This window comes from Amblyomma maculatum, chromosome 9 (genome assembly GCF_055883805.1).
Source record: "Amblyomma maculatum isolate TAMU_Amacu chromosome 9, ASM5588380v1, whole genome shotgun sequence".
NCBI lineage: Eukaryota > Metazoa > Arthropoda > Arachnida > Ixodida > Ixodidae > Amblyomma > Amblyomma maculatum.
This window is the reverse complement of record NC_139352.1, coordinates 9,851,539-9,874,451: the sequence shown is the minus strand read 5'-3', so window position 1 is coordinate 9,874,451 and position 22,913 is coordinate 9,851,539. Positions and strand designations below refer to the sequence as shown.

Here is a 22,913-nt window from a genome sequence, read left to right as displayed (position 1 = left end):
GTAAGGTTTGTTAGCTACGACAGTGCGGACACCATGTCTGACCATATTTCAGGAGTCCAAACAGAGGCAAAGAGCGTGACGAGTTGCTCCACATTCATTGACATGCGCAATCCTAAACCTAGTGATTGTTTATCCCGAGCAATAAAGAGTCTTGTTTGACGTCTTTGGTACTTTGGAATTTCTTGACAACCTCATAGAGGCCAATGCAGTGCGTTCCGCAGTTTTCGACCGGCACATTCAATCGTTTGTCACTCTCCTTTGTACGCTCAGGACTGTGTAACACTACACGCTACACTGATTTCGCAGCTATGGAATCCTACTACTATGATACATTCCGCCTTGTTCGGCAACGAATCCTGCTGAGTCCTTGGTCGAGTGTCGAAATCTTTCCCTCGCAGGCTTATTTCGATGCAGGTGGTGTACTGAAACGCCCATGTTCAGTGTGATGTTATTTCACGCCCAGTAAAAGCAAGTTGCTGAGATTAATTCGCAGTCTGCTTTCAACTGCTATGGGTGCTCGTTTTGTCTCCCGCATCTTCGAGGAATCATGTTTAATATTTGACACCGCTTGCACGTTTGCTTCCTGTCCCTTGCCTCCGTAAAACGGAAACCTTGCACGCAAGAAATAAAACGCCTGCGAGAGAGCACTCGTGTGAGGCGTTGCGAGACTATTCCGAAACTTCCGAGATCAGATATGTGCCAGACAAGTTAGACAGTTGAATCTCAAATGATATGACCCATACGCACGTGACGATGGCACAGGAGAGAGAGGATAGGCAGGGTTAATCAGCGAAGCACTAGCGTCGCCAGCATCATTCACTGGGCTTCGGCTGGACAGGGTAGCGACTCTTTTCTCGGGGTTGTTCTTGCAAAGGATCCTTACATAGCTAGGTGAGTTAGCGTTACACTTTTCCACATTCTTCTCCTCAAAGAGCTCTTCCATAAGTGATTTCTTCCTATTTCTCCTCCCCCCGTATGTAAGGGTCAAAGTTAAACATGTCTGCATTTAGATACTTGAATGAGTAATCTCAGACTTAGATTTTCACAATTTTTGTCATTCTAAGGGGGGCATAGGGAATGTGTAATCGCTGAGTGAGATATTTGTTTTATCTCCAAACTATAAATGCAAACGCTGTGACCGGCTGCAAAACATGCATTCCTTGAATTTTAAGCATAAAATAATCGTAAGCTTTTAGTAGATATCTTTTTTAGGCTTCATGTGGCGTGATTTCAACGGCAGCCGAAAATCAACTATAGTATTGTCATTCTAAAACAGGGAATCCAGCCATGTCGTCCACATCGAAGAAGCACCGCTACTTCACTGCTGAACCTATGGGAAACAAGAGTGTCACGGAACTTGCCGGCATTGGCGACACCCTTGGAGGTCGATTGAAGGCCAACGGATATTCGAGAGTAAGACCTCCGCAGGCTTTTGTATGCATTTATCATTTACGGATAGTTAACTAGCTACTTCGAGGAACCAACCTAAATGAACGCAACGGGCAGCATGAAGGAGGCTCTGCCGTACTCTTCTTATGGTCCTTTGTACCTATGGGAAACAAGAGTGTCACGGAACTTGCCGGCATTGGCGACACCCTTGGAGGTCGATTGAAGGCCAACGGATATTCGAGAGTAAGACCTCCGCAGGCTTTTGTATGCATTTATCACTTACAGATAGTTAACTAGCTACTTCGAGGAACCAACCTAAATGAACGCAACGGACAGCATGAAGGAGGCTCTGCCGTACTCTTCTTATGGTCCTTTGTACCTATGGGAAACAAGAGTGTCACGGAACTTGCCGGCATTGGCGACACCCTTGGAGGTCGATTGAAGGCCAACGGATATTCGAGAGTAAGACCTCCGCAGGCTTTTGCATGCATTTATCATTTACGGATAGTTAACTAGCCACTTCGAGGAACCAACCTAAATGAACGCAACGGGCAGCATGAAGGAGGCTCTCTCTACTCTTATTCTGGTCCTTTGTAAGGTTTTGCGCCGGCTCAACTTATGCAAGTAATAAAAGAAATAAAATCCGACAAGCGGCAAGCGTTGATTGAAGGAGCTGCAACAAACAATTATGCCGGTGCACTGATTACTTTTATATTTAGCACACTGATGGTTTCGATGACGGTGCGCATTTCTATTATCTTATAGTACGGTCACAATATGGACGGAACGAAGAAGCGAGTACACGGACGAAACACTTTATAGTTCGAGGCCGACCTGAGGTACAAAATTACGTTGGTCCGGAGACGTGAAATAAAGGGACAATGAAGTCATTTCGATCAAATTTTGGCGTACAGTGAAGAAATAGACTTTTTTACATTACGATTACGCTCAAGTTTACCCGGCAGCAAATCACGAACACATAGCTCTCAAAAGTGCACTGAAGATCTAGTTTTTGCTCCTAGAATTAAATCGAGGACTTCAAAAAATTCTCCTTAATCGTTATTTGCAAGCGAATGGCGGTGTAGTTTTGCTCGAATCCGTGACCAAATCTCGATCGTCGCAACCGAAGTTTACTGGTGAAATCGACCGGTAGTGGCGTCATCTGCCTTCGCTTATTCTGTCTTACACAGGACATAGGAAGTAGCATCGTTTTTGTTCTAAAGCAATGACGTGTCGGTACAGAGCAATTTAAAATTCATGGCCAGTGCAGCTTTAACGCAGTGTGTGTGAAAAGGAGTGGAACATTGGTCGGGTGTATGCGCAATTCATGGTAAATGGAGTTTAACATCTCGAAGATAGGTCGGGTATGAGTGACACAGCAGCGAAGGGGTACGTCAATTTACACCGCCTGGGATTCTTTAGCGTGCACTGATATCGTACAGATGATTTCGTCTCCAGTGAGCCGCGGCAACTGCGGCAGAATCGAACCCGAGTTCCTGGGCAGTCCGGCGACTTTACTAGTGAGCCACCACTGTGGGCAGGAGAACAGACGCCTCGTGTGAGCACTTGGCAACAGAGACATTCTAACACAAGCCGATAACTTTCAGGCAGGGCTGCTGAATGAAACCTTAGGGGACGCTTAAATATACTTCAGAGTTGATGCGACGACGTTGCAATACTAATATTGTGCGTTGTTGTTAAATAATGAACGTAATTAGTTGCTAATTAGCAGCTGTAATTAACAGCTTTAATTAATAGCCCTACGTAGCAGTGCAATTTAGAATGGCTGCTAAAAGCCATTATTTGTAAGTCTTAAGTTCACCCGAGCGTTGCTGCAATGTAACTTATGGCTAATATGTCAGTACTTTACTGAGCTAGGCGATCGCTTAAGTCCTCTAAACTATCGCAGTGAAGAAATTCTACTAGGTGATGCAGAGGAAGTACAGCCACCTCGAGACCCAAAGTACAGCGGTTTAATCTTTCTTGACACCTTTTTTTTTTCTTTTCAGAGAAAACTCTTCTCTTTCATAGGTGCAATTTGTAATGCTGCTTAGGTGAGGTTGCGGCCTTGTGGATGATGTCACAAGTGCAGAGGGTTGGTTCTTAGGTATCGTCGCTGATCCCAGGGACGTCTAACAAGCTGAGCCAATGGGAATGAAGAGATTGGAAATAGTCGGAATAAAAGAATCACCAGACTACATTCCCCTCCTCATATCAGGTCAAATACGCTTGTTGTGTTCAGTAGGTTATTGACTACGGACGACAAATCAACGGACGGCTTCCAAGCAGGCTGCCATCCGAAAATACAATGCGTAAACAAAACAAAATAAACTAAGCAAGATAAATTAGTCTGTACAAAACAGCCAGCGCGCAGGTTGAAAAAATCAGATGAAAAACAAAAACACTGCTGATGAATGCATACTAATACATGAGCAGCAGGAAGAAAAATGTTTGCAATAAAATGGACAGAAGCATTTAAAATGTACAAGGAAACATGTATTAGTTCCGAGATTATTTCAAAAAGCATCAGCATACCACGCTTTTTATTTCAATTTTGTATATCCGCAAACTAGCACTTGGAAGCCCGATTTCTAGATGTCCTGGAACTGATATTGTAGTAGTACTTGCAGTATGCCAGTTGAATCTTTTTCACCCGTAGAGAATTTATTTATTTACTTATTTAAACCAGCAACATATATGTCGGTGCGGTTTCCTGCTTTCCTGATAAGAATATGATGACCACGTAAAAATAAACCAAATTATGTAATGCGATTTTCTATTTTCGACTTTGAGGGGTGTTTAATGTTTGCGAAATCATAAAAATGAACCAAATTATGTATTGCGATGTTTTATTTTTGATTTTGAGGAGTGGTAAACGTTGCGAACTTGAGGACCGTCACTATCGAAGATGAACCCAGGTATTCAAGTTTCTCTGTCGCGATGTGATGCAGAAATAATTAACTTCAAAATTAAGCGGTTCAAATCACGCTGAGATTGGGTTTTCGCATCTTATACGTATAAAATGACATTACTGCTTGTATGGTATCCAGAATCATGCTATCTTCAACACCATCAAATACACAATCAGGGCCTTTATCTGATGTATATTACATTTGAGGTAGAACGAGAGGAAGAAGATGGCTACACAGTATGAAAAAGCAAGGAACGAAACGTAGGCTCGGCTTGCGAACTGCATGAGGCTCCCCCTGAAGTCTTGTTAAGTGCTCTTTATTATTAAATACAACTAACATAATTGTATAAATATGCACTTCCAGAAAACCTAGTCAACGAGCCGTTAAGCGTTCCATATTTCCAACCACATTGCTGACTAAGAAAGTCTATAAACTGGGCTCGCTTTTGATGGTGAGGTTTTTTAATTCTATATATAATATTGTACCTTAAAATGAAAAGAACTCTGTTGCTAAATCTGGTTATTTAATCGTCTATTCAGGAAGCTTAATCTAGCACATGATGTCCGCCTTGCTACGCACCCACCTGCACAGATCGCACAGAAGCTTCGCTCATAGTTCTTAATATACAAATCTCTACATGTTAAAAAAAATATCTCGTATACCTTAGACTGCGTATTTGAATGGCGTTGTCATTGTTTTGTCTTTCAGGCCGACAGTGTCGTTGGACAATACCTGCTGATGAGGGGGGACAGAAAACAGTTCAGTTCCTGGCTGACGGATGTTACCGGTGCCAACAGCAAGCAGGCCCGAGACTGCTACCGTTGCGTGGATGACTGGTGCCAGAACTTCATGTAAACATCGTTACAGTGCTTCTTACATGCCACTGCAAGCCCGATGTTTCCTGTGCCTCCCGTTTAAATTAGATTCGCCAGCTCCTGGAACATCCTGCTATACTCTTCCCCTCCCCCGTTCCCCCGATGTTGTCGCAGACACCACTTACTCTTCGCGCATCTGTTGCGTCAACGAAAACGACTTATCTCCACGAGCCAACTTTACTGCTCAAGAGGGTGCGAGCATAAATGTTTCAATACATTATGTAAATGAGGTGCTAGAAAACCGCGCATGCAAAGAAGCAACATTGTAACGGGAATAAATCAACCATTTTCAGGCAGTGAACGTATCTATATGATGACTGACTTTTCTTTTTGCAATGGTGCTCACTTTGCAAGTTGCAGGCCTGAATTTTCATTATAACCGGCATTATAACCGGGGTCACGAGGATTGACAAAAAGCCTGCTTGACTATAAATCCTTTTACACCTAAAAACACGGAAATGATTTTATATGCATGATGTAAAATAAACTGCCAAAGTTTTTTTCAGGTAGCGGGTGTCTATTCAGGCTAATTGTTATGATTATACATGTGCTATTCAAGTTTCATGTTAGCCTGGAGCATACATTCGAACGAACGACATGTTTACCTCCATATGCATACCTTCAAAAAAAGGTTTCGGCGATTACGGCTCCCAGACACCTCGTGAAGGATGGCAGTCTGTGTCCAGTATGCATGCACACATACTAATTCAATGCAATACTAGCAGAAAGAAAGCCTCACTTGAAAATATATAATTTGCGGGAAATATATACATTTGCTTTCGCAGTGATACACCTAAGAAGTCTCAAATGTCTCTGCCATCATTTTGTTTTGCAAATGTGAAGTCTCTGTGAAAGTGTTATAGCATTATTTGTAGCTGTATGACTGGGCTTGAGTCCCGGAGCAAGGAACCATTCTTGAGAGGAGCGAATTAGTGGTACTTAGCACCATGAAAGGTGGCTCTGGTCCACACGCACTATTGGCATGCATTGATCCGCACTCTTAATAGCAATATAAACAGCAGACGTCCCTGTTAGCGGCTGTCTGCGGCAACGTTTCCATCAGTGACGGTACATATTCTGTACTATGTAATACGTGAAAACGATTGAAGATAATTGAGACTAAGACCAGTGTCCATGAAACTAAAAGCATAAAACTAAAAAAAACCTCTACAGAGCAGGGCGATTGTTCCAAATCGACATTGAACAACAACCCACGCAAAGAAGCACGCGTATATCCTTAATGTTTGCAACGTTTCAAAAGAAACATAGCAAAAGCTGGGAGGTTTAAGCGATTCCGAGAAAAATTGAAACAGATGTGGAAATTTTCGCTCAAGGTTGCTTTTTATTGAGCCAACCGGATTCACTACAATATGCCAAAGTGAAAACACGCCGTTCGAGAGTCTGAAAAGAAATGGGGTGTATTCAAAGTAGGAGTTAAAATGCGGCTTTTTTCTTTTAACGCCGAGAAGAAAATTCGGGAAAAAACTACGGTCACGAAGAAAAAGATGTTACTTATTTGTGTTTTCTTTTCTGAGTTCCGCGTTCTACATTTCCATGGTTTTTCTTAATAATTGCCTTAAGATACTGTAGATCAGTCCAACGCAAAGCGATGCATTGCGCTTAAACCATCTTAATTTTGTAAAAAAAAATAATAATATGGTCTAATCGTGATAAACCCCCTTACCTGTGGTTTCTTTTAAAAATGTAGTTTGTCGTGGTCCCATCTTACGTTGAAAAATGATGGTAAAATGTCTAACAAAAATATAGAAAGTATATAAAATGTACACTCATAGTCTTTAGATTTCTTTTTTTACATAAATAAAGGACTCAGTGCTTTTCTGTATCCAGAATTACTTGATATCAGCTTGCTTGCGCGTACAGTCGACTGTGAGCAAAAGTGGTATACAACACGCAGCCTGTGTTGGAGTTCGGGAAAACAGCATTTCAACGCCATGTAGCAACAGCTATCTGGGATCGAGAATCGTGGTGGTTCTCCATTTTATCGAGATGTATATGTCGCTATCACTGTCCCGGTCGCTGTCGCTAGATGGCGCTGTAGTAACTCTAGTTTTACGAGCTCTGCCATCGGCCGCGTGTTGTAGACCCCTTTTGCACATGATGCGTAAAGTGGTTTGAAAGCTTCTTTTCGCAAAGTTTAGGTCGTATGTGGTGCTTCAGTGTTTTGAAATGTTTTCTTACTGACCCTTCCAGATGCGATTCGTATTTTAATTCACCCGGAAAGCTGTTTCGTTGGGAGAGAAAAAGCTGCCAGCACCGCATGTAACCAAAATTGAGATAGAGCTGCAGGGCTTCCTGCGAGTTTGATCAAATACTTGCAAGACCATCTGTCACGAAATCGGCGCACATTTTCATCAAGCTGGTACGGCGCGAGGCCCGCGCGGCGTCGCGTGCAAAAGCATGAAGAGAAAAGCCTCCTTTCCCGCGCGGGAGAGCGCGTAGCTTTGTACGCGTTGTCGTCACCCTATTTCCTATTGCCCGGGGAGGACGGTGGTTAGTCGGCCTGGAATACGCCAGAAAATTTCAGAATCTTCTATGGGACCTAGCCAATGACGACGCGCGGCTCGACGGGAGGCGAAGGGAGCGCTATAACCAGCGAAGCTAAGTGTGTGTGCGCGCTAGCTTTGGCGCGTTTTAACAGACAGACGCGGCGCGCCCTATTTAAAGAGACCGCGCCGCTTGTTAGTCAGGCAGTCAGTCAGTTCGTCAGTGTTTGCGACGTGTTCGCCTGTGCTTCGGCTGGACTCCCGGGGATCACCCGCTGCTGGCAAGCCCACGGAGCTACAAGGGAGCGGCGCTCGTCTCGTATGGCGGCCACATCGTGACTCTTGAGGCGTCGGACTGCAACAGTGCCCGGTGAACAATTTGGTGTTTGTTTATGTAACTCTCTCGTGTTTGATCTGTTGGAAAACCTCTGTGTTATTGAATCATCTTGTAATTGCATGCATAGCGTTTGTTATTTTGTGAACCTCTCGTCTGTGTATTTCAAGTGATCTTGTGTATTCCTTTGTATCGTCTCTTGCTGTGCATAAATTGTGTTTTGTTTGTTACTTCTGACTCCGATCCTTACTCTGGTAACGACCACCCCCTTCTGTCACTACAAGGTAGTTGAATTCCGGCTGAGCTTGCCACGCAGGTCGAGGGCATCTCCTTTGCGACCGGAACAACTACCCCCACTCACTCTAAGGGTGCCTGGGAGTGTGCGCACCATTAAGGGCGCATCGTTAATACTACCCCCCTAATTATTAACGGGTGACACCATCCGAAAGAAGTTACCGCACTGAGAGCAAAGGTCCGGCTTATGAATACACAGCCGCAACGAAACAGCGACACGTAACTGCTCAGATGCAATGTTTATTACGGCTGATTTTTGACACTTTACACTGTAAATATATAAAAAATATCTAGGAAAACTCCTGTTTTCAAAAATGAAAGGAATTCGTCAACTCCACTTTAATGATAACATAAGCTCGAACCCGTCGCATAGCGTCAGCCTACGCAAGAATTAAGTACATGTAAAATGGACATCGACGTGAATCAATTAGCAACAAGATAAATGTCTCTGTTGCAGGATTGTAGTTGGGAACCCTGACCAATATTATAAAATTGAAGTGCTTATTATACGGGATTCCATACACCACCCATCTCAATTAGGACTCGCAGAGCAGTGCTATAAAATGAAAAGATAACACGCGAAACAACGCACAGTAATCAGCGAACCTGAGACATTCTGTCGCACTAGTTGTTCGAGCATCATATATCGTGAATAAGTACTAGTGAATTAAGTAGTTAGCAAATAAAGCATCATGTCAGCATTATGATGAGCTCGCAAGCAGTTTAAAGTGTACTTCGTCGCTTAGAAATGCACTGTATCTTACAGAGAAGGGCATGCTTCATTCCAATGATGTCTTTACTGTCGACGCTGTGAATGCACTTTATTCTGCCATTTTCATGGTTGATTCAGCACAGAAATGGAGAGCGACTGGGCGTAACGCGGCACAATAAGCGTAGCGCGAAGTGTCACCGCGTAACGTTACGCAGCTCGACCCTCAGCAGAGGCAAATGGCCGGTAAGTGCCACTGACGGAAAACGAGAAGACAAGCAAATAGAACCTTTCGAGAGCTTGTCCCAGGCGATAGCCCGTGGGTTCTATCATTGTTAAAAAAAGAGCCGCTATCGCCGCTTTTCTGCCATGTGAAACGCCTTTATTATGTGATTGCGTATGATGAGGGTCAGCAGCGCGCTGACAGAGTTCACATAGAAGTCGAGATTTACAATTTACCAAAGAACTTTAGTTACGATGAGCTACCGGCGATCATTTGGGCTCTCTTTGTACCTGGCAGTTTTCCAACAGACCCGATTTAAAAACGTTGAGTCGGTAATATCCGCAAAGGGCTCGTTATCCGCTTTGCTTCTCAGATGCTCGCAAGTTTCTGGCATAAAATGCGCATGTTTCTGAAAATGTGGTATGTGCTGGCTATGAAAACAAGGACCTTTTGGCTCATTTGGTGAATAGGGAACTATATGCATAACCATATGCATGGGTCTATGTTCGTGAATTCGCCGAAGTCAACTTTCCCTTAAATGCTGCTCTTCTATCAGCTAGCCCTTAGTAGGTAAACGAGCATTGAGTAACAGGCGGATATGCTAGGTGAACCTCTGTAATAATTCTAAAACTACAAATCATAGCTGAGGATCAACGTTCTCCTACAAGTGGCAAAGTAAATGAATAAAGATGAGGTTGTTTAGTTTACATTCATTGTAGGGGCACAGCACAACATCACCAGGACTTTGCTTGGCTGTCTTGTCTATGTCCAGCCGTTGTTGCGCTGTTCCGCTACAATGAAGGTAAACAAAGTATAGCTTAAAAAGAACACAACAAATAAAAAGAGCACATTATGCCAGTAAACATACTGCCTTAGACCTTGATGAAATGGTTGATGGATCGCCCGCCTATGTACAAACCTTCCGTCAGTGATGGCGTAGGGGTTAGAACATTCTTATCGCTCGCGGGAGGTGCAGCGCTCGATCCTCACTTCTGTAGTCTAATCACAGAAATATAGTGGGTACAAGCCATTCCCTTGTCAGATGATATGCTCCTGTAGAGTGAATTGCTTGGCAAAGTTCATTTATACCTTGGATAAGGAAATAAGAGTTGCGACACGATGCTCCTTGACGAACGTCACCCTTGTTCATAGATCATCGTCCGCGTCATCACCATCACCACCACCACCACCACCATCATCATCATCATCATCATCATCATCATCATCATCATCATCATCATCATCATCATCATCATCATCATCATCATCATCAGTTTAAATATGCTCTAAAATTACTTTGCCAATTGGTTATGAGGCCATGACCATCACTGGCAACGCGCATGCAAAACATGAAGTGCTGTTCTCGTGCAAGTGGTCTTCGCCGGTAAAGGCTTGGGGTGTCTCTTTGCTGCGCAGGACTCCGCAGTGCGCCGGCAAAGCCTACATAGGCTGATGCTTCAGTTTCGATTGCAGTCGACATCAGTTTGGCAAGCGCATGTTGCACTTCGCGGATGATGCCAGCGGGTGCCGCTACCTGAGGCATGGTGCGAAGAAGGCAGCATCAGGAACAGCTCTTCCCGAACAATCTCACCTATAGAATATCGCAGGTTGTCTCCATATTGAGGTATATCACCTTACTGGTTTGCTGGGGGCATTTGAAGTGACCTGTTGTCATAGCGGGTTCGGGGTCCATAACGTTCTCAAATGACAGACGCCTCTTTGCTGAAATTTGCGAGAAGTTTGGGCGGTTGGCGTAGACGATCGGCAGAAAGTGGGATTTCACGGCACACGGTTCTATTTCTGATTCATGTTTCGTTTTTCAATTCATGTCGGGATCAGTGCAGCAATATTGAGGCTTACCTTATCAACATGGGTCACGATGGACTCTTTCACAAGTTAAATTGTTGACTGCAGGATTAGCTTCATCTTTTCATATGAACGGTTTTAGTAAAAGCCTTCATAATCTTTCTCTTCAATATATCTCAATCTCAGATGAGACCCCTGAAGTACTAAAGACAGATTAAATATTCAAAGCGAAAGTTCATTGCTTGTCTCTGTTGCCTAGGGTAGGCTAAGGAACCTAAAATACTGTTCAATGTTAGAGGCCCTGGGGAGAACTTGTTCATGCAATGTTGAATGCTCACAGTAAACTTGCTCGTTAGCATATGCAGGGCACTCAAGCAAGACGTGTTTAACAGTTTCGATCGCGCCACAGTTGTCACAATTCTTTACTTTTCGTTCCAAGAGTTCTCTCTCTCTCTTTCTAAAAAAACTTCCTCAGTTTCGCTTAGTCATCCCGCGCGTTGAAGGCAGCCACGCGATTGACAAGATTTAGCCACTCTGTACATATTCATGTGGTAGTTTATGAAAGCTGGACTGCTCGTGATGAAAGCTGGACTGCTCGTGGGTTTGCAGAAAGCCTATGCGGAAGGCTTCATTTTCGCGGAAATATGACGACTTAACGGCATTCCAAATCTCCACCATCTGACACGTAGGGGTGACGGAAGCCCGATTGTCATGAACTCACTGAAAGTATTCTGACTGAAACTCATTGTTTTTCTAAGGGGCTTAAAATATCTCTGTGGCGATAGCAACAAGCGTGTTTTGCGGTGGTAGTTGAACTGAGTGGCTGCCGAGCTAACATTCATCATCATCATGATCAGCCTGACTATACCCACTGCAGGGCAAAGGCCTCTCCCATATTTCTCCAATTAACCCTGTTCTCTGCTAGCTGCATCCACTTAAGCCCTGCGAACTTCTTAACCTCATCCGCCAACCTAATTACCTTCTGCCGCCCCCTACTACGCTTTCCTTCCCGTGGAATACAGTTTGTTACCCTAAGCGACCATCGGTTATCCTCTCTTCGCACTACATGTCCTGCCCATGCCCATTTCTTCTTCTCAGTTTCCACTAGAAAGTGGGTAACTTGAGTTATTTCTCTGATTCACTCTGCACGCTTCCTATCTCTTAATGTTACCGCTACCATTTTTCGTACGGCTACGTACGGCTCGTCTACTCCCTGATTTCGCAGTGCCTGCATCACCGCTGAGGTTTCAACTGAGTCAAATGCTTTTTCGTAATCAATGAATGCTATGTATAAGGGCTGGTTATATTCCGAGCATTTTTCTATCACCTGATTGATGGTATGGATATGATCGATAGTAGAGTACCGTTTCTGAAACCCTGCTTGATCCTTTGCTTGATTGCAGTCTAAGGTTGTCCTGATTCTATTAGCGATTACCTTAGTAAATGCCTTATATGTAACAGACAGTAAGCTGATTGGCCTGTAATTTTTAAGGTCCTTAGAGTCCCCTTTCTTGTGAATGAGGATAATGTTTGCATTCTTCCATGGTTCCGGTACCGTCGATGACATCAGGCACTGCGTTATAGCTGACATAAAAAAACAAAAACAACAACTTCGAGGTGAGGTGCCAAAGGAATGAGGAATCTAGAATAATTTGCAAGCAGTAACACTTTGCTGCGATCATTCGAGGTAAATCTGGACGCATTTTCACTTACCAAAAAGTATGATAAAGTCGGTTATCGGTGGTTTTGAGGGTGAATAGTCAGCCGGAAACTTCACTGCAATACTATGCTCACATAGCGTTTCAGCCTCGCTTTAACGTAAATGTTTTTCTGGGTGCTCATGAGGATATTTTTTACAAATTAACACAGCGCTAAGAAACCAGACACGAAAAAATTATCACCATGAGGATTGTGGAATTTACACGGAAGAAAATAAATAAGCATTGGCTCAAAAGTAGCTTTCGCAAAAGAGCGATATAAGAACACAACGGTTGTAATGAAAGTGGAGATCCTGACCTTTCTTCCCAGCAATTCTACCCCAGATAGGCCGAGCGCAACTTCAGGGTAGGCTTTCATCAATCACCGGTGTATAGCGGGCACACGTATAAAGTTTACGTGCATCAGGAGGGCAGTCTTATGGTCTGTCATACGAATGTCTCCCAGACCTCTAACGAATCGAGCAATCAATCCCAATTTAAAAATCATGTTGACACAAAGAATGGCCGCCAAGCGTTCGGAGTAATACAAGACGGGTCATAAAGATGGTGGCGCGGTTTGGCATGGGAAACATAGAAAGAAAATACTTTCGGTTCAAACAATATAAAGAGAATTTGGACGCTATAACCTTGTGCTCAGCAGGAGAACGTCATAGGGGACAGTGCCAGCAAGCGTGGAGTACCCGTGCTTAACGCTGGGTATACTATCCCCGGAAATGCGCACTGCGCCACTTGGTCTTTGAAAAGGGAGAATGCACTGTTGTGCTAGGTTACTCTCTGTCATTATGAAATATGCAATGCTGGCTGATGACAGGCACAGACATGAGTTTCGCGGTGTTCTTGTCTTAGCACCTACGTCTGTCGTCGGTCCAATGAAAAATATTTGATAAGACCGTTGGCATAAAATTCCTATAAAGAAAAGTGTCAGAGAAGGAGATAGGATCTCCCCAGTATTATTGACACCTTGCTTAAAGGAAGTATTTAGAGACTTGGAATGAGAGCTGTTAGGGATAAGGGTTGATGGAGAATATCTCAGTATTCTGCGATGCGCTAATGACATTGCCTTGCTAAGTAACTCAAGGCACGAATTGCAAATAATGATTGATAACCTAAGCTAAAAAAACAGGAAAGCAGGCCTATAATTAATATGCAGAAGACTAAGCTACTGTTCAACTGTCTTGAGAAGGAACAGCAGTTTACAATATGTAGCGAAGCACTGGAAGTGGTAGGCAAATATGTCGACTTAGGGCAAGTAGTAACCGGAGATCGTGACCGCGAAAGGGAAATAACGAGGAGAATAAGATTGGCATTAAGTAAAATTGGCAAGTACTCGCAGATTATAACTAGTAGCCTACCGGTATTGCTCAAGAGGAAAGAATATAACAGTTGCATTATACCGGGAGTCTATTATTTGGCTGACGCGTGGAGGCAAAGAAAACGGTTCTGCTTAACTTGAGGACAACACAGAGCGCTATTGAACGAAAAACTGTAGGTGTAATTTTAGAGATAGAAAGCGTGCAGAGTGGGTCAGAGAAATACCTCGCGTTAATGGCATTCTAGTGGAAATCAAGAAGAAGAAATGGGTATGGGAGGGGCACCTAGTGCGAACAGAAGGTGGCCGATGGTCGCTAAGGGTAGCAAATTCTGTTCCAAAGGAAGGAAAGCGGAGCAGAGGGCGGCAGAATATTAGGTGGACGGATGCGGTTAAGTTTGCAGGGGTCAAGTGGATGCAGCCAAGACAGGACCGGGTTAAATGGAAAAGTATGGGAGAGGGTTTCGTCGAGAAGGAAGTCTTGTCCTGCTGAATATGATGATTCAATTTAATTGTAGAAGGAATTGCTGGTTTTAGAGGACATAGACAGATCCAGAAATTTGTAATCTTGGCTCTTCATAGCCCGCTTTTATATAATGTACCGATATAGCGGCGAATACTATATTATTTCTTTATTTTAAACTGACCCTTTTCTTGCCTTCTTGCGAAGCAACCTTTGTTTTGTTGGAATGTTCAACAGAGATTAGGCACGAATGCTAGTAGAAGAACTGTTTCGGTTAGGTTATTTTCAACTTTATTTTGCTTCCAAGAACCTTTCCTCAAATTATCGTACTTTCAAGCTTCTCTGTTCTGATGACGAAGCTGTTCACTTCGCTTTTTTAACATGCATTGTCCATACACTTCCTTCTCGTCGGCTTCAGTCCCAGATGCGTCTTTACTGTGCACGTTTCCGCTGTTACCTAGGTTGCATGTAAGACCTAGAAAGAGAAAAGAAGAGAGGGAAGGTACATATTTAAACTTATTGCCTGGAATTCAGCCTTTTTCATTTTTTGTAGTGTCTGGAAAGGAGAAGATGCTAAATTGGGGAATTGTACGACTAGCAATCCCGATATGAGTATGCTATTCCAAGTGAGATAAAACGTATTCTGTTCTAGAGTTGCGGCCTGAGGATTCTCTATTGACTAATTATCGGCTTTCCTCTACAGCCAGAGTTGTAGTTTTACTGCACAGTACCGTTACATCAAGTATTTGTTTTCCAGGAATAATGCGTATGCGGTGCCATTTTCTGACATGCAATATTGACTACTGCTTTTCAGAAAATGAAATAAATCCCAGTCCAGTATCTTTATGGCACCCAGGAGGCCCTCGCTCGCTATGAACATTTCTGGATGGCAATGTTTAAAAGTGAATTAATGACTGCTTTACCTTGTACAAAGTGCTCTATAAGCCTACAGAAAGATTGCAATATTTCACAGATTCAGAAGAATTGTCTGTGATGGGATTCCTTTAGTTGTTTGCCAAGCTATCAAGTTCACCAGGTTCGTTGCTGCCTGCGCACTCTTAGGCATACACGTGATCTCGTGCAAGCTGACTTGTGCTATCAATAGTCTATAAATCGCGAATACGTGCTGCGTAATCTGCAATTTCACCGGATCAGCCATTAATAATGATATCCAGTAATCTACAGAGGTGGGTACACTATATAAAGTAATGTGACCCTTTTAGTTAGATTGGTTATTCATTCATTTCCGCAGGCATTAACTGCGGTTCATTACAAAAAGCAAGAGGAATAAAAGGAAAAGAATGTTGCCAGCCGCGTTAATTGCGGTCGAATAGCCTAAGCACTTCAGCTGCGGCCGGCGGAAATGAAAGTAAGAGGGAGAGGATAACGAAAAGTGCACAGGGAAGCAATGGCAGGAAAAGACAGAGGGATTACTGGCAACATTGCTAACTAATTCCACAATACAGAAGGTCACAAGTATGTGTCAAAACACTATCTGTACACATAAATGATTGTTATAAAAGCGGTAATTATGCTTGCATCACAGACGTGTAGGCCTTTATCAACCTCTCTTTATATTTGGCTGGATTCAAACAGGCTGGCCAGCTTTCGTTCTACGGACTTCGCATGGCAATAGCATCCGAGAATTTATATGAGACGAAAAAACTTGAGGAATATACTCATGAAATGACCCCAATCGCATTATGTGTTTTTACGGCGTTCACTTTCATTTGCAACTATTGTAAAACCTCAGCTTCACTAGTAGTGATAAGGAAGAAACCTTGGCAGGCTTGTTCTGTCTCAGATTTCTCACATGTAAGCTTTGCCAATATTATACAATCACTAAGGAATCACTCCTGTTATATCTGATTCCATAGTTGTTACGCAAAGATAAAACATTACAAATAAAACTTATATTGCTCTTTCCTTTTTATCACAAGCATTCTCGTCGAACCTCGTGCACGAAGTTGATTCGACAAGTTTTTCTTACAAATTAGTTATATACTTCCACTTTCAATTCATAGTACCTGACACATCCAAAAGGTAACAAATGTAAGTATCGCATATCATCTTGTTACTCAGAGTCGCATGGAGAAATTTATTCATGCTGTTTAATTGCATAACACCATAATCTGGCCCCCATTGTTAATATCTGTGATTTTATTAATGTGAATGAAGTTGCTAGCAACATTATCTAATAGTCTCAGTGCTTGCCTTAGTACCTGATGGTCTTGAGAGTATGTAAATATATTGTCACGAAGACAGGGATTTATCGGAAACGGTAACGGGGCAGAGACACAAAGTCAAGAGTCCACAGTCCTAGCTAGAAGAAGCGCATGAGAGTCTACAACTTCTTCGTCTTTCAAGCGCTACCTCAATACCCCAGGTTGCAATATAAAAAAAAAAAAAAAAAGGCCTGTAGAGGCTGCTACCTTCACCACAGGGACAGACAGTCGTGTACGGTCCTTCGTCTCCGAATGGAGTGAGAAACACGGTTGAAGAACAATTGGCCCCGACCTCAGTGGGTCGACGTTGGCACGATGATGTTCCACTTTCGGATTTGAGGCAGCAAAGCGTTGAATTGCAATCTTCGGTCATCTGGCAAGGAGCTCCTTCGCCGAGAAGGTCCTAAGCACAATATGTTTCAATAAAATACATGAGTGGTATATATTTCGCAAACGCTCAAAGCCTTTTACGGATCCTCCAAAACGATAACATCTAAGTAGGCACATTTTTGCTTCTGAGCGTTAGAGTTGGGCAGTAGCGCCAGGTAATATATGACTTTATTGTCTGCAAAGGCTGACAACTTGGCCGGGAAGTTCGACATATAGATGGCTACTCTGCGCTGGGGAAGGGAAAAGAAGAAAGGCGTGAAGGGACGATGTGGGCAGAGGAAGTATAAAAGTATGCACAGAGACAATAACTTACATCACAGCGATGAGTCGAGTCGCTTGTCGCTAAGGAAGGGGAAAAAGACCGCATTGTTTGTAGTGCTCGCACTGGTCTGATTAGCCGGTTGAAAATTCTTGATTCTTAAACGGCGCAAGGCGGAGCGCGCCCTTAGGAGTATAGCATGGTGAGCTGTTAGGCACACATCGATAGTCAGATAATTTTTACCTTGATGATACCAGCTGTGATACCGAACATATTGCAAGGCGGTTACTAATATCTACAAAATGGTGTGGGCGAGCAAATGGAATCCGGCTCTGACCCCATACCCGAAGCGTACTAAGCGGACTGGGGGCGACTATTATCAGCAGCTCTGCCCTACAATTTCAAAAGGCCCAGGTTTCGAAGGAACGGGTGCCGGTGTCATCTAAAAATCGTCCCAGAACAGAAATGCCACATAGTGTGAAGAACCTCTAATGAGGTTCTCCCATCTATACTACGCAATACAAGTTTCCATCACCGCAGTCAGCACGCGAGTTCTTGTTCGAGGACAGAAAACTGAGCGAGTTGGTTTCGATACAAATCAGACACGGTCTAATAGCGTGAAAAAACACGGACAGGAAGGGTAGAAATGAGACAGCACGGCGCTGACAAGCAATTGAATTTTTATTGAGAAAGGACTGCTTTTTATACACACACACACAAAAAAAACACGTAACATTCATATCAGGAAAAATGAACATACCATGATTAATGAAAGTTTCCTTAGCCACAGTAATCTAAAACTTATGAGAAAAAACCAAAAACAATCAATTTCGCCTAGTGAACATTGATTGCAACCACGCAATCTCATTCTTGTGAAGGCTAACCAACAGTTTTGCCACACATGTCTCCCCGTCTTGCCAGATAAAAAATGCTTCAACAACTTCGCGCGATAATTGATTAGAATTTAGAAGAACCAGGTTGGAACTGGGTACTTTGTTCAGGGAATCACGGTGCTCTATTAAGCGTGTATTCAGACATCGCCCGGTCTGCCCAATGTAGGTCTTGCCACAGGACAAGAAAATTTGATACACTACCACCGCCCTGCATGACAAAAACACCTCATCATGGCGGACACTGAATCTTTATTTTTTTGTTATGCCAATCTCTCTAACGCGCGCTGACAGGTGAACATATCTTCCCTAGTTTGTTATCAGCTCTGAAGACGACTTTGACATCGTATTGTTTACCAATTTTCTTCAGTTGGTGTTAAACCCCGTGAACGTAAGCGATGGCCACCGTCCAATCTTGCGATCCTCCATTATTTTCCGGCGAAGTTTCTTTTTTTCATCCGCTTGTCTATTCGCTCAGAGATTTGTCCCAGAGTCACTTTTGAAGAGCCTGCTTCCTGCAGGTGACCGGCTTGGAATTCTAAGGAGGCCTCCATTCTGTGCGGGCACGATTTCGCGAGTGTCGCTTTGAGACTGAAGAGGCCACCACCTGCTTGACGGTTCTGTGGCCAAGGAAATTCGTTAATCATGGTATCTGTTTATTTTTACGTTTTTATGTGTATAAATAGCAGTACTTTCTGAATAAAATATCAGTTGCTAGTTAGCGTCGTGTTGTCTCACTTCTACCCTACCTTTCCGTGTTTTTTCGCGCTGTTAAACCATGTGTGATTTGTACCGAAGCCAACCCGCCCAGCTTTCTGTCCTCCAGAAGTTTATTGCTAGTTCTTTGGGCTCTTTTTCATGTGCAACATTTAACCTATGCTTACTTTGTAACCTCGGCATGCTTTCCACACTGATTGCGGTTTGTGTCTGCAGAACCAGGACGGCTTCATGGTATTCAAAACAAAGCATTTTCCCTCCGGAAGTGCAGCACCTGTGTGGATGGTTACAATCCTCATTCAAGAAGGATTTGTCGTATTCTCTGCTCGGAATGGTGCAGAAAGGCAAAGTTTTATAAGGAGAGGACTGCTTAAGCAGCCAATTGTGCAAGAGAGCCACCAACTGCGCCTGTACAGTGAGACTACCTGAAAAAAAAAAAAAAAAATCAGTTGCTGGTCATGCGCCGTGCTGTCTCACTTCTATCTGGCCTGTCCGTGTTTTTTCGCCCTGTGGTCCATGTCTGATTTGCATCGAGTTTTTCTCAGTGCTCACCTTTAAAAAAGAGACTATATTAGAATATCGTTAAATAGAACAGTGTCAATTTGTGCGCTAGCAAGAAAAAGCTAGCTTCACGACAAGAGGAATGGAAAATTAATATCGCCAGAGACTGAATGAAAACATATATCGGCAACTTGTGCCGTGTGAAAGGTGGGAACTGATAGGGACGTCTGCAGAGCGCTATAGCGGCGTGCTTATATTACTGTGGTGTGGCCTAGTTCTGCGAACATCTTTTTACTGTACTTCCCTTTTGCAATAATCATGGCTTACTATGCACACAGAACCCAGCAGGAGCAATGAATGTCAAACGTAGTGACAGGCACAGTCCAGGGCGACTCTCGACTATTATCCTTGGTAATGGGTGATGTTTGTACACATATATATAAAAGTCAAGCCCCAATACTTTGGACATGTTGATATGCATAATTTGCGCGTAAACTAATCCCGCGCAGCAGTAATGACGGTTCGAGTTAACTCAGGATATGGAAGCGAACTCTGATACTGCTCAGTTTGAGTTATTGTCGATTACGTACTGCCGCATTAATAGGAGCATGCTAAAAAACATCTACCCTCTGCCCCATGATGATCACACTGTGGACTGCCTTCAAGGCGCGGAGCTCCATTTAACGCGATCACCTTAAGACCCCCTTCGCAAAAATACGATGTCGCCGTTGTCGGCGCTGACGCTGTGAGCCAAAAATCACGAGCATGTCGCTGGAAGATTGTAGCTGGCAGGTGATTTGGTCGAGAACCGAATGGACGTACGTTTGCCTGACGTTACGTTTGGCAGGAGCTGCCAACACAAGCTCTCTTTTCATATGGGAGGGTGATATCAGAATCAGCCTGCCAGGAGCCCGCATTCTCAGTCACCCAAGTTACCCCTAGGAAACGCAGGCACATTAATACGGGTTGATGTCATTTTATTCTTGCAATACTGCAGGCTGTAAAAAAGCCCAGCCCATGCAAATAAAGCGGGATTCATACGTCGCGTGGTAGCCTAAGCCATCATGCCATGCCCTTAAAGGCAAACTTTTTCGCATTTACCTCCGGCTCTAATATACGGCTGTGGATATCGCCAGGTACACATGACCTTTCTAGAAAACTTCCTTAATACTGAGGTCCCAACCGCACTTTGAAGTGCATATCTCTGGAGACTATATATATATTGCTGATCACCTAAGTCACCTTCGTGGCTCTTCTTCTCCCCGGGGTTTATTGAAAAGAAGACTGGCTTAAGCTCTAGCCGCATGGCATCTTCTAATGCACGCTTTATGCTGACTCGCTGATATGGGACTGCTGTTTACCATGCGCCCATTCCAAGGCCTCCCCAAATAAACCTCCATCATCATCATCATCATCATCATCATCATCATCATCATGGGCTAAAGCAGTGCTGAGTGAGGCACACAGCGCCAGACGTGAGCGTGCGTTGTGCCACTAGTAGGGAATCCAGAATAAGACAAATGAATGTACTCAGTGGCTCCTACGCCTGAGAGCAAAAGACCTCAGAGAGAGAATTCAGACATGGAGTACAGGAGAATTTCAAGGGGCAAACTCAAAGAGACAGTTTATGAAACCTGTTGTGCACACAACACACGGGGACAAGGAAGAGGACACACAAAGGCTCAACAGTTTCCATAAGCTATGTACAGAAACAACTCGATCAAAACGCAACGATGCTCAAGGGGTCAGGAAAGAGAAAGGAACCCAGGCACCAGTGTTCTGGAAAAGCGCAGTATGGGGGACACATATACAGCATTTTACGACCCTTGGAGAAACCGTTATTAATATGAACAGCGCGACCACGAAGACAAAGGATAAGATAAAAGAAAGCCACAGTACAAGCGCTGACTCCCAACTATGCCTAAGCCCTTTACTCCAAGGCTCAGAAAGAACAAATATGAAGAAAACGAAACAATCACGTGAAACAGCCCCTGTGTTCACCTGCTGCACAAAAAGTCAGTTAAAAAAAAAAGACACCTCTTTGCTTGAAAGAGCAAGAGAAGTCTTGCTGACACACTTATTGTCCGTTGAAATAAAATATGATTCCACTATCTCTCTCGTAATCTTCTCTTTGTGGCGATACAAAATCCTAACCTTGTCAAACTTGTTAATATTAATAATGAATAAGTACCAACTCGCCCAACAAAGTATCTTGGAGAAACCGGTTTGACTGGGCTGTTAAGGGGGGAAGTCGTCAACACTTTCTTCTGCCACGAGAGCAGCCCAGCGCCCCAATATGGCAGCACCCTTCAACCCTTTGTAGAATCGTGTATATCCCCACACGTGGCAAATATTTACTGCCGCTCTGAACTCGCCGATAGCGCCGGAGCGCCATACGAACTTATTAACTCATAACATCTCAAAACAAGGAAGAGTGGCGTTGTGGCTTTGGTGAGGATTATCACATCTGGATCTTCCATGTTTACATGCGGGACATGCTGTCTAATCCTTCAGCACTGTCAGAACAAGATGACGAAAATCAGCCCTTATAGCCATCTATGACAGGACCTACAAAATTGGGCACACGTGTAAGGTGTCTGAGCAGCAGTTTATAGTCTTGCAGTTATATCGCCTGAGGACAAAAATATATAAGTATTGATGTGTTTTACGAGTTGAATGAAATCAAGAAAATAGTTTTCATCAAAGAACTTTGTATTAATACCGTCTTGAGAGAAACGCATAACTTTAGCTAGTAAGAACAAGTTCTCCATAAACACATTTCAATAAGTGAGTTTGTGTTTCTGACTTGAGCAACTATTTCAGTAAAATGCGCTGCCGTGTTATGCCTTAATATTAGCGTTCGCAATGTATTTCTTGAAACACACCACGTGCAAATTAGTTTAAAATCCTTACCTGACTTTCAGAACTTGTTTTGGCAACTTCTCCCGACAAGCTGCGTTCTACTGCTACAGGTTCAGCATTTGCGTCACGCGGACCCCTTAAGAAGAGGAGAATGAAGCAGCATGAAAGTAAACGACGCATCTCCGCTGTTGCAGTTACACGCTTATAGAGACTGAAGGGACATGGAATGCGTGAAAGAATTGTCTGTTGCTTTTATACATTGCCTTCAAAGCTGAACAGCCATTGTGTGAGTCAATTTAACAAGCGTTATAGCTTGACGCACATTTCTAAACATGACAACTACTTTCATCTGTCAAACAGCTACAATTTCAGCTACCACGTAGACTATTCCTCGACTCAGCGACTCCGTTGCGAATTGGTACTGCACCTGCGGGTTTTCCTTCTCAGACTTTACAGTCTTCTTATGGTCTGTTAGAGTCTAGCTGCGAACGCTATGCACTTTCTTTTCTAGACGGCTGTTGCAAATACATGTT

General features: G+C 43.5%; 2 protein-coding genes across 2 annotated transcripts; one reads left to right on the top strand and one right to left on the bottom strand.

Moving 5' to 3' along the window:
* Positions 1 to 1,720: 1,720 nt before the first annotated feature.
* LOC146178232 (barrier-to-autointegration factor-like) lies at positions 1,721 to 5,481 on the top strand. Its single transcript, XM_084578040.1, has 2 exons — positions 1,721 to 1,851; positions 5,010 to 5,481. The coding sequence occupies exons 1-2, from the start codon at positions 1,771 to 1,773 to the stop codon at positions 5,154 to 5,156; spliced, it is 228 nt and encodes a 75-aa protein (XP_084434166.1). The 5' UTR covers positions 1,721 to 1,770; the 3' UTR covers positions 5,157 to 5,481.
* A 9,359-nt stretch (positions 5,482 to 14,840) lies between these two features.
* Positions 14,841 to 22,515, bottom strand: LOC146178231 (uncharacterized). The gene is made up of 3 exons (XM_084579722.1): positions 22,432 to 22,515; positions 16,969 to 17,164; positions 14,841 to 15,011 (listed from the first exon to the last, which is right to left on the bottom strand). Exons 2-3 carry the CDS (start codon positions 17,132 to 17,134, stop codon positions 14,869 to 14,871), a joined length of 309 nt encoding a protein of 102 aa, XP_084435848.1. The 5' UTR covers positions 17,135 to 17,164; positions 22,432 to 22,515; the 3' UTR covers positions 14,841 to 14,868.
* Between the last annotated feature and the right edge of the window lie 398 nt (positions 22,516 to 22,913).

Bases quoted from the DNA above. Each gene is read 5' to 3' on its own strand.
- LOC146178232 (XM_084578040.1), top strand. From the start codon at position 1,771: ATGGGAAACAAGAGTGTCACGGAACTTGCCGGCATTGGCGACACCCTT. The intron at 1,852-5,009 runs GTAAGACCTCCG...TTTGTCTTTCAG, and splicing joins AGGCCAACGGATATTCGAGA to GCCGACAGTGTCGTTGGACA.
- LOC146178231 (XM_084579722.1), bottom strand. From the start codon at position 17,134: ATGACCGAAGATTGCAATTCAACGCTTTGCTGCCTCAAATCCGAAAGT. The intron at 15,012-16,968 runs GTAGCAGCCTCT...TTCTCTTTCTAG, and splicing joins TGTCTGTCCCTGTGGTGAAG to GTCTTACATGCAACCTAGGT.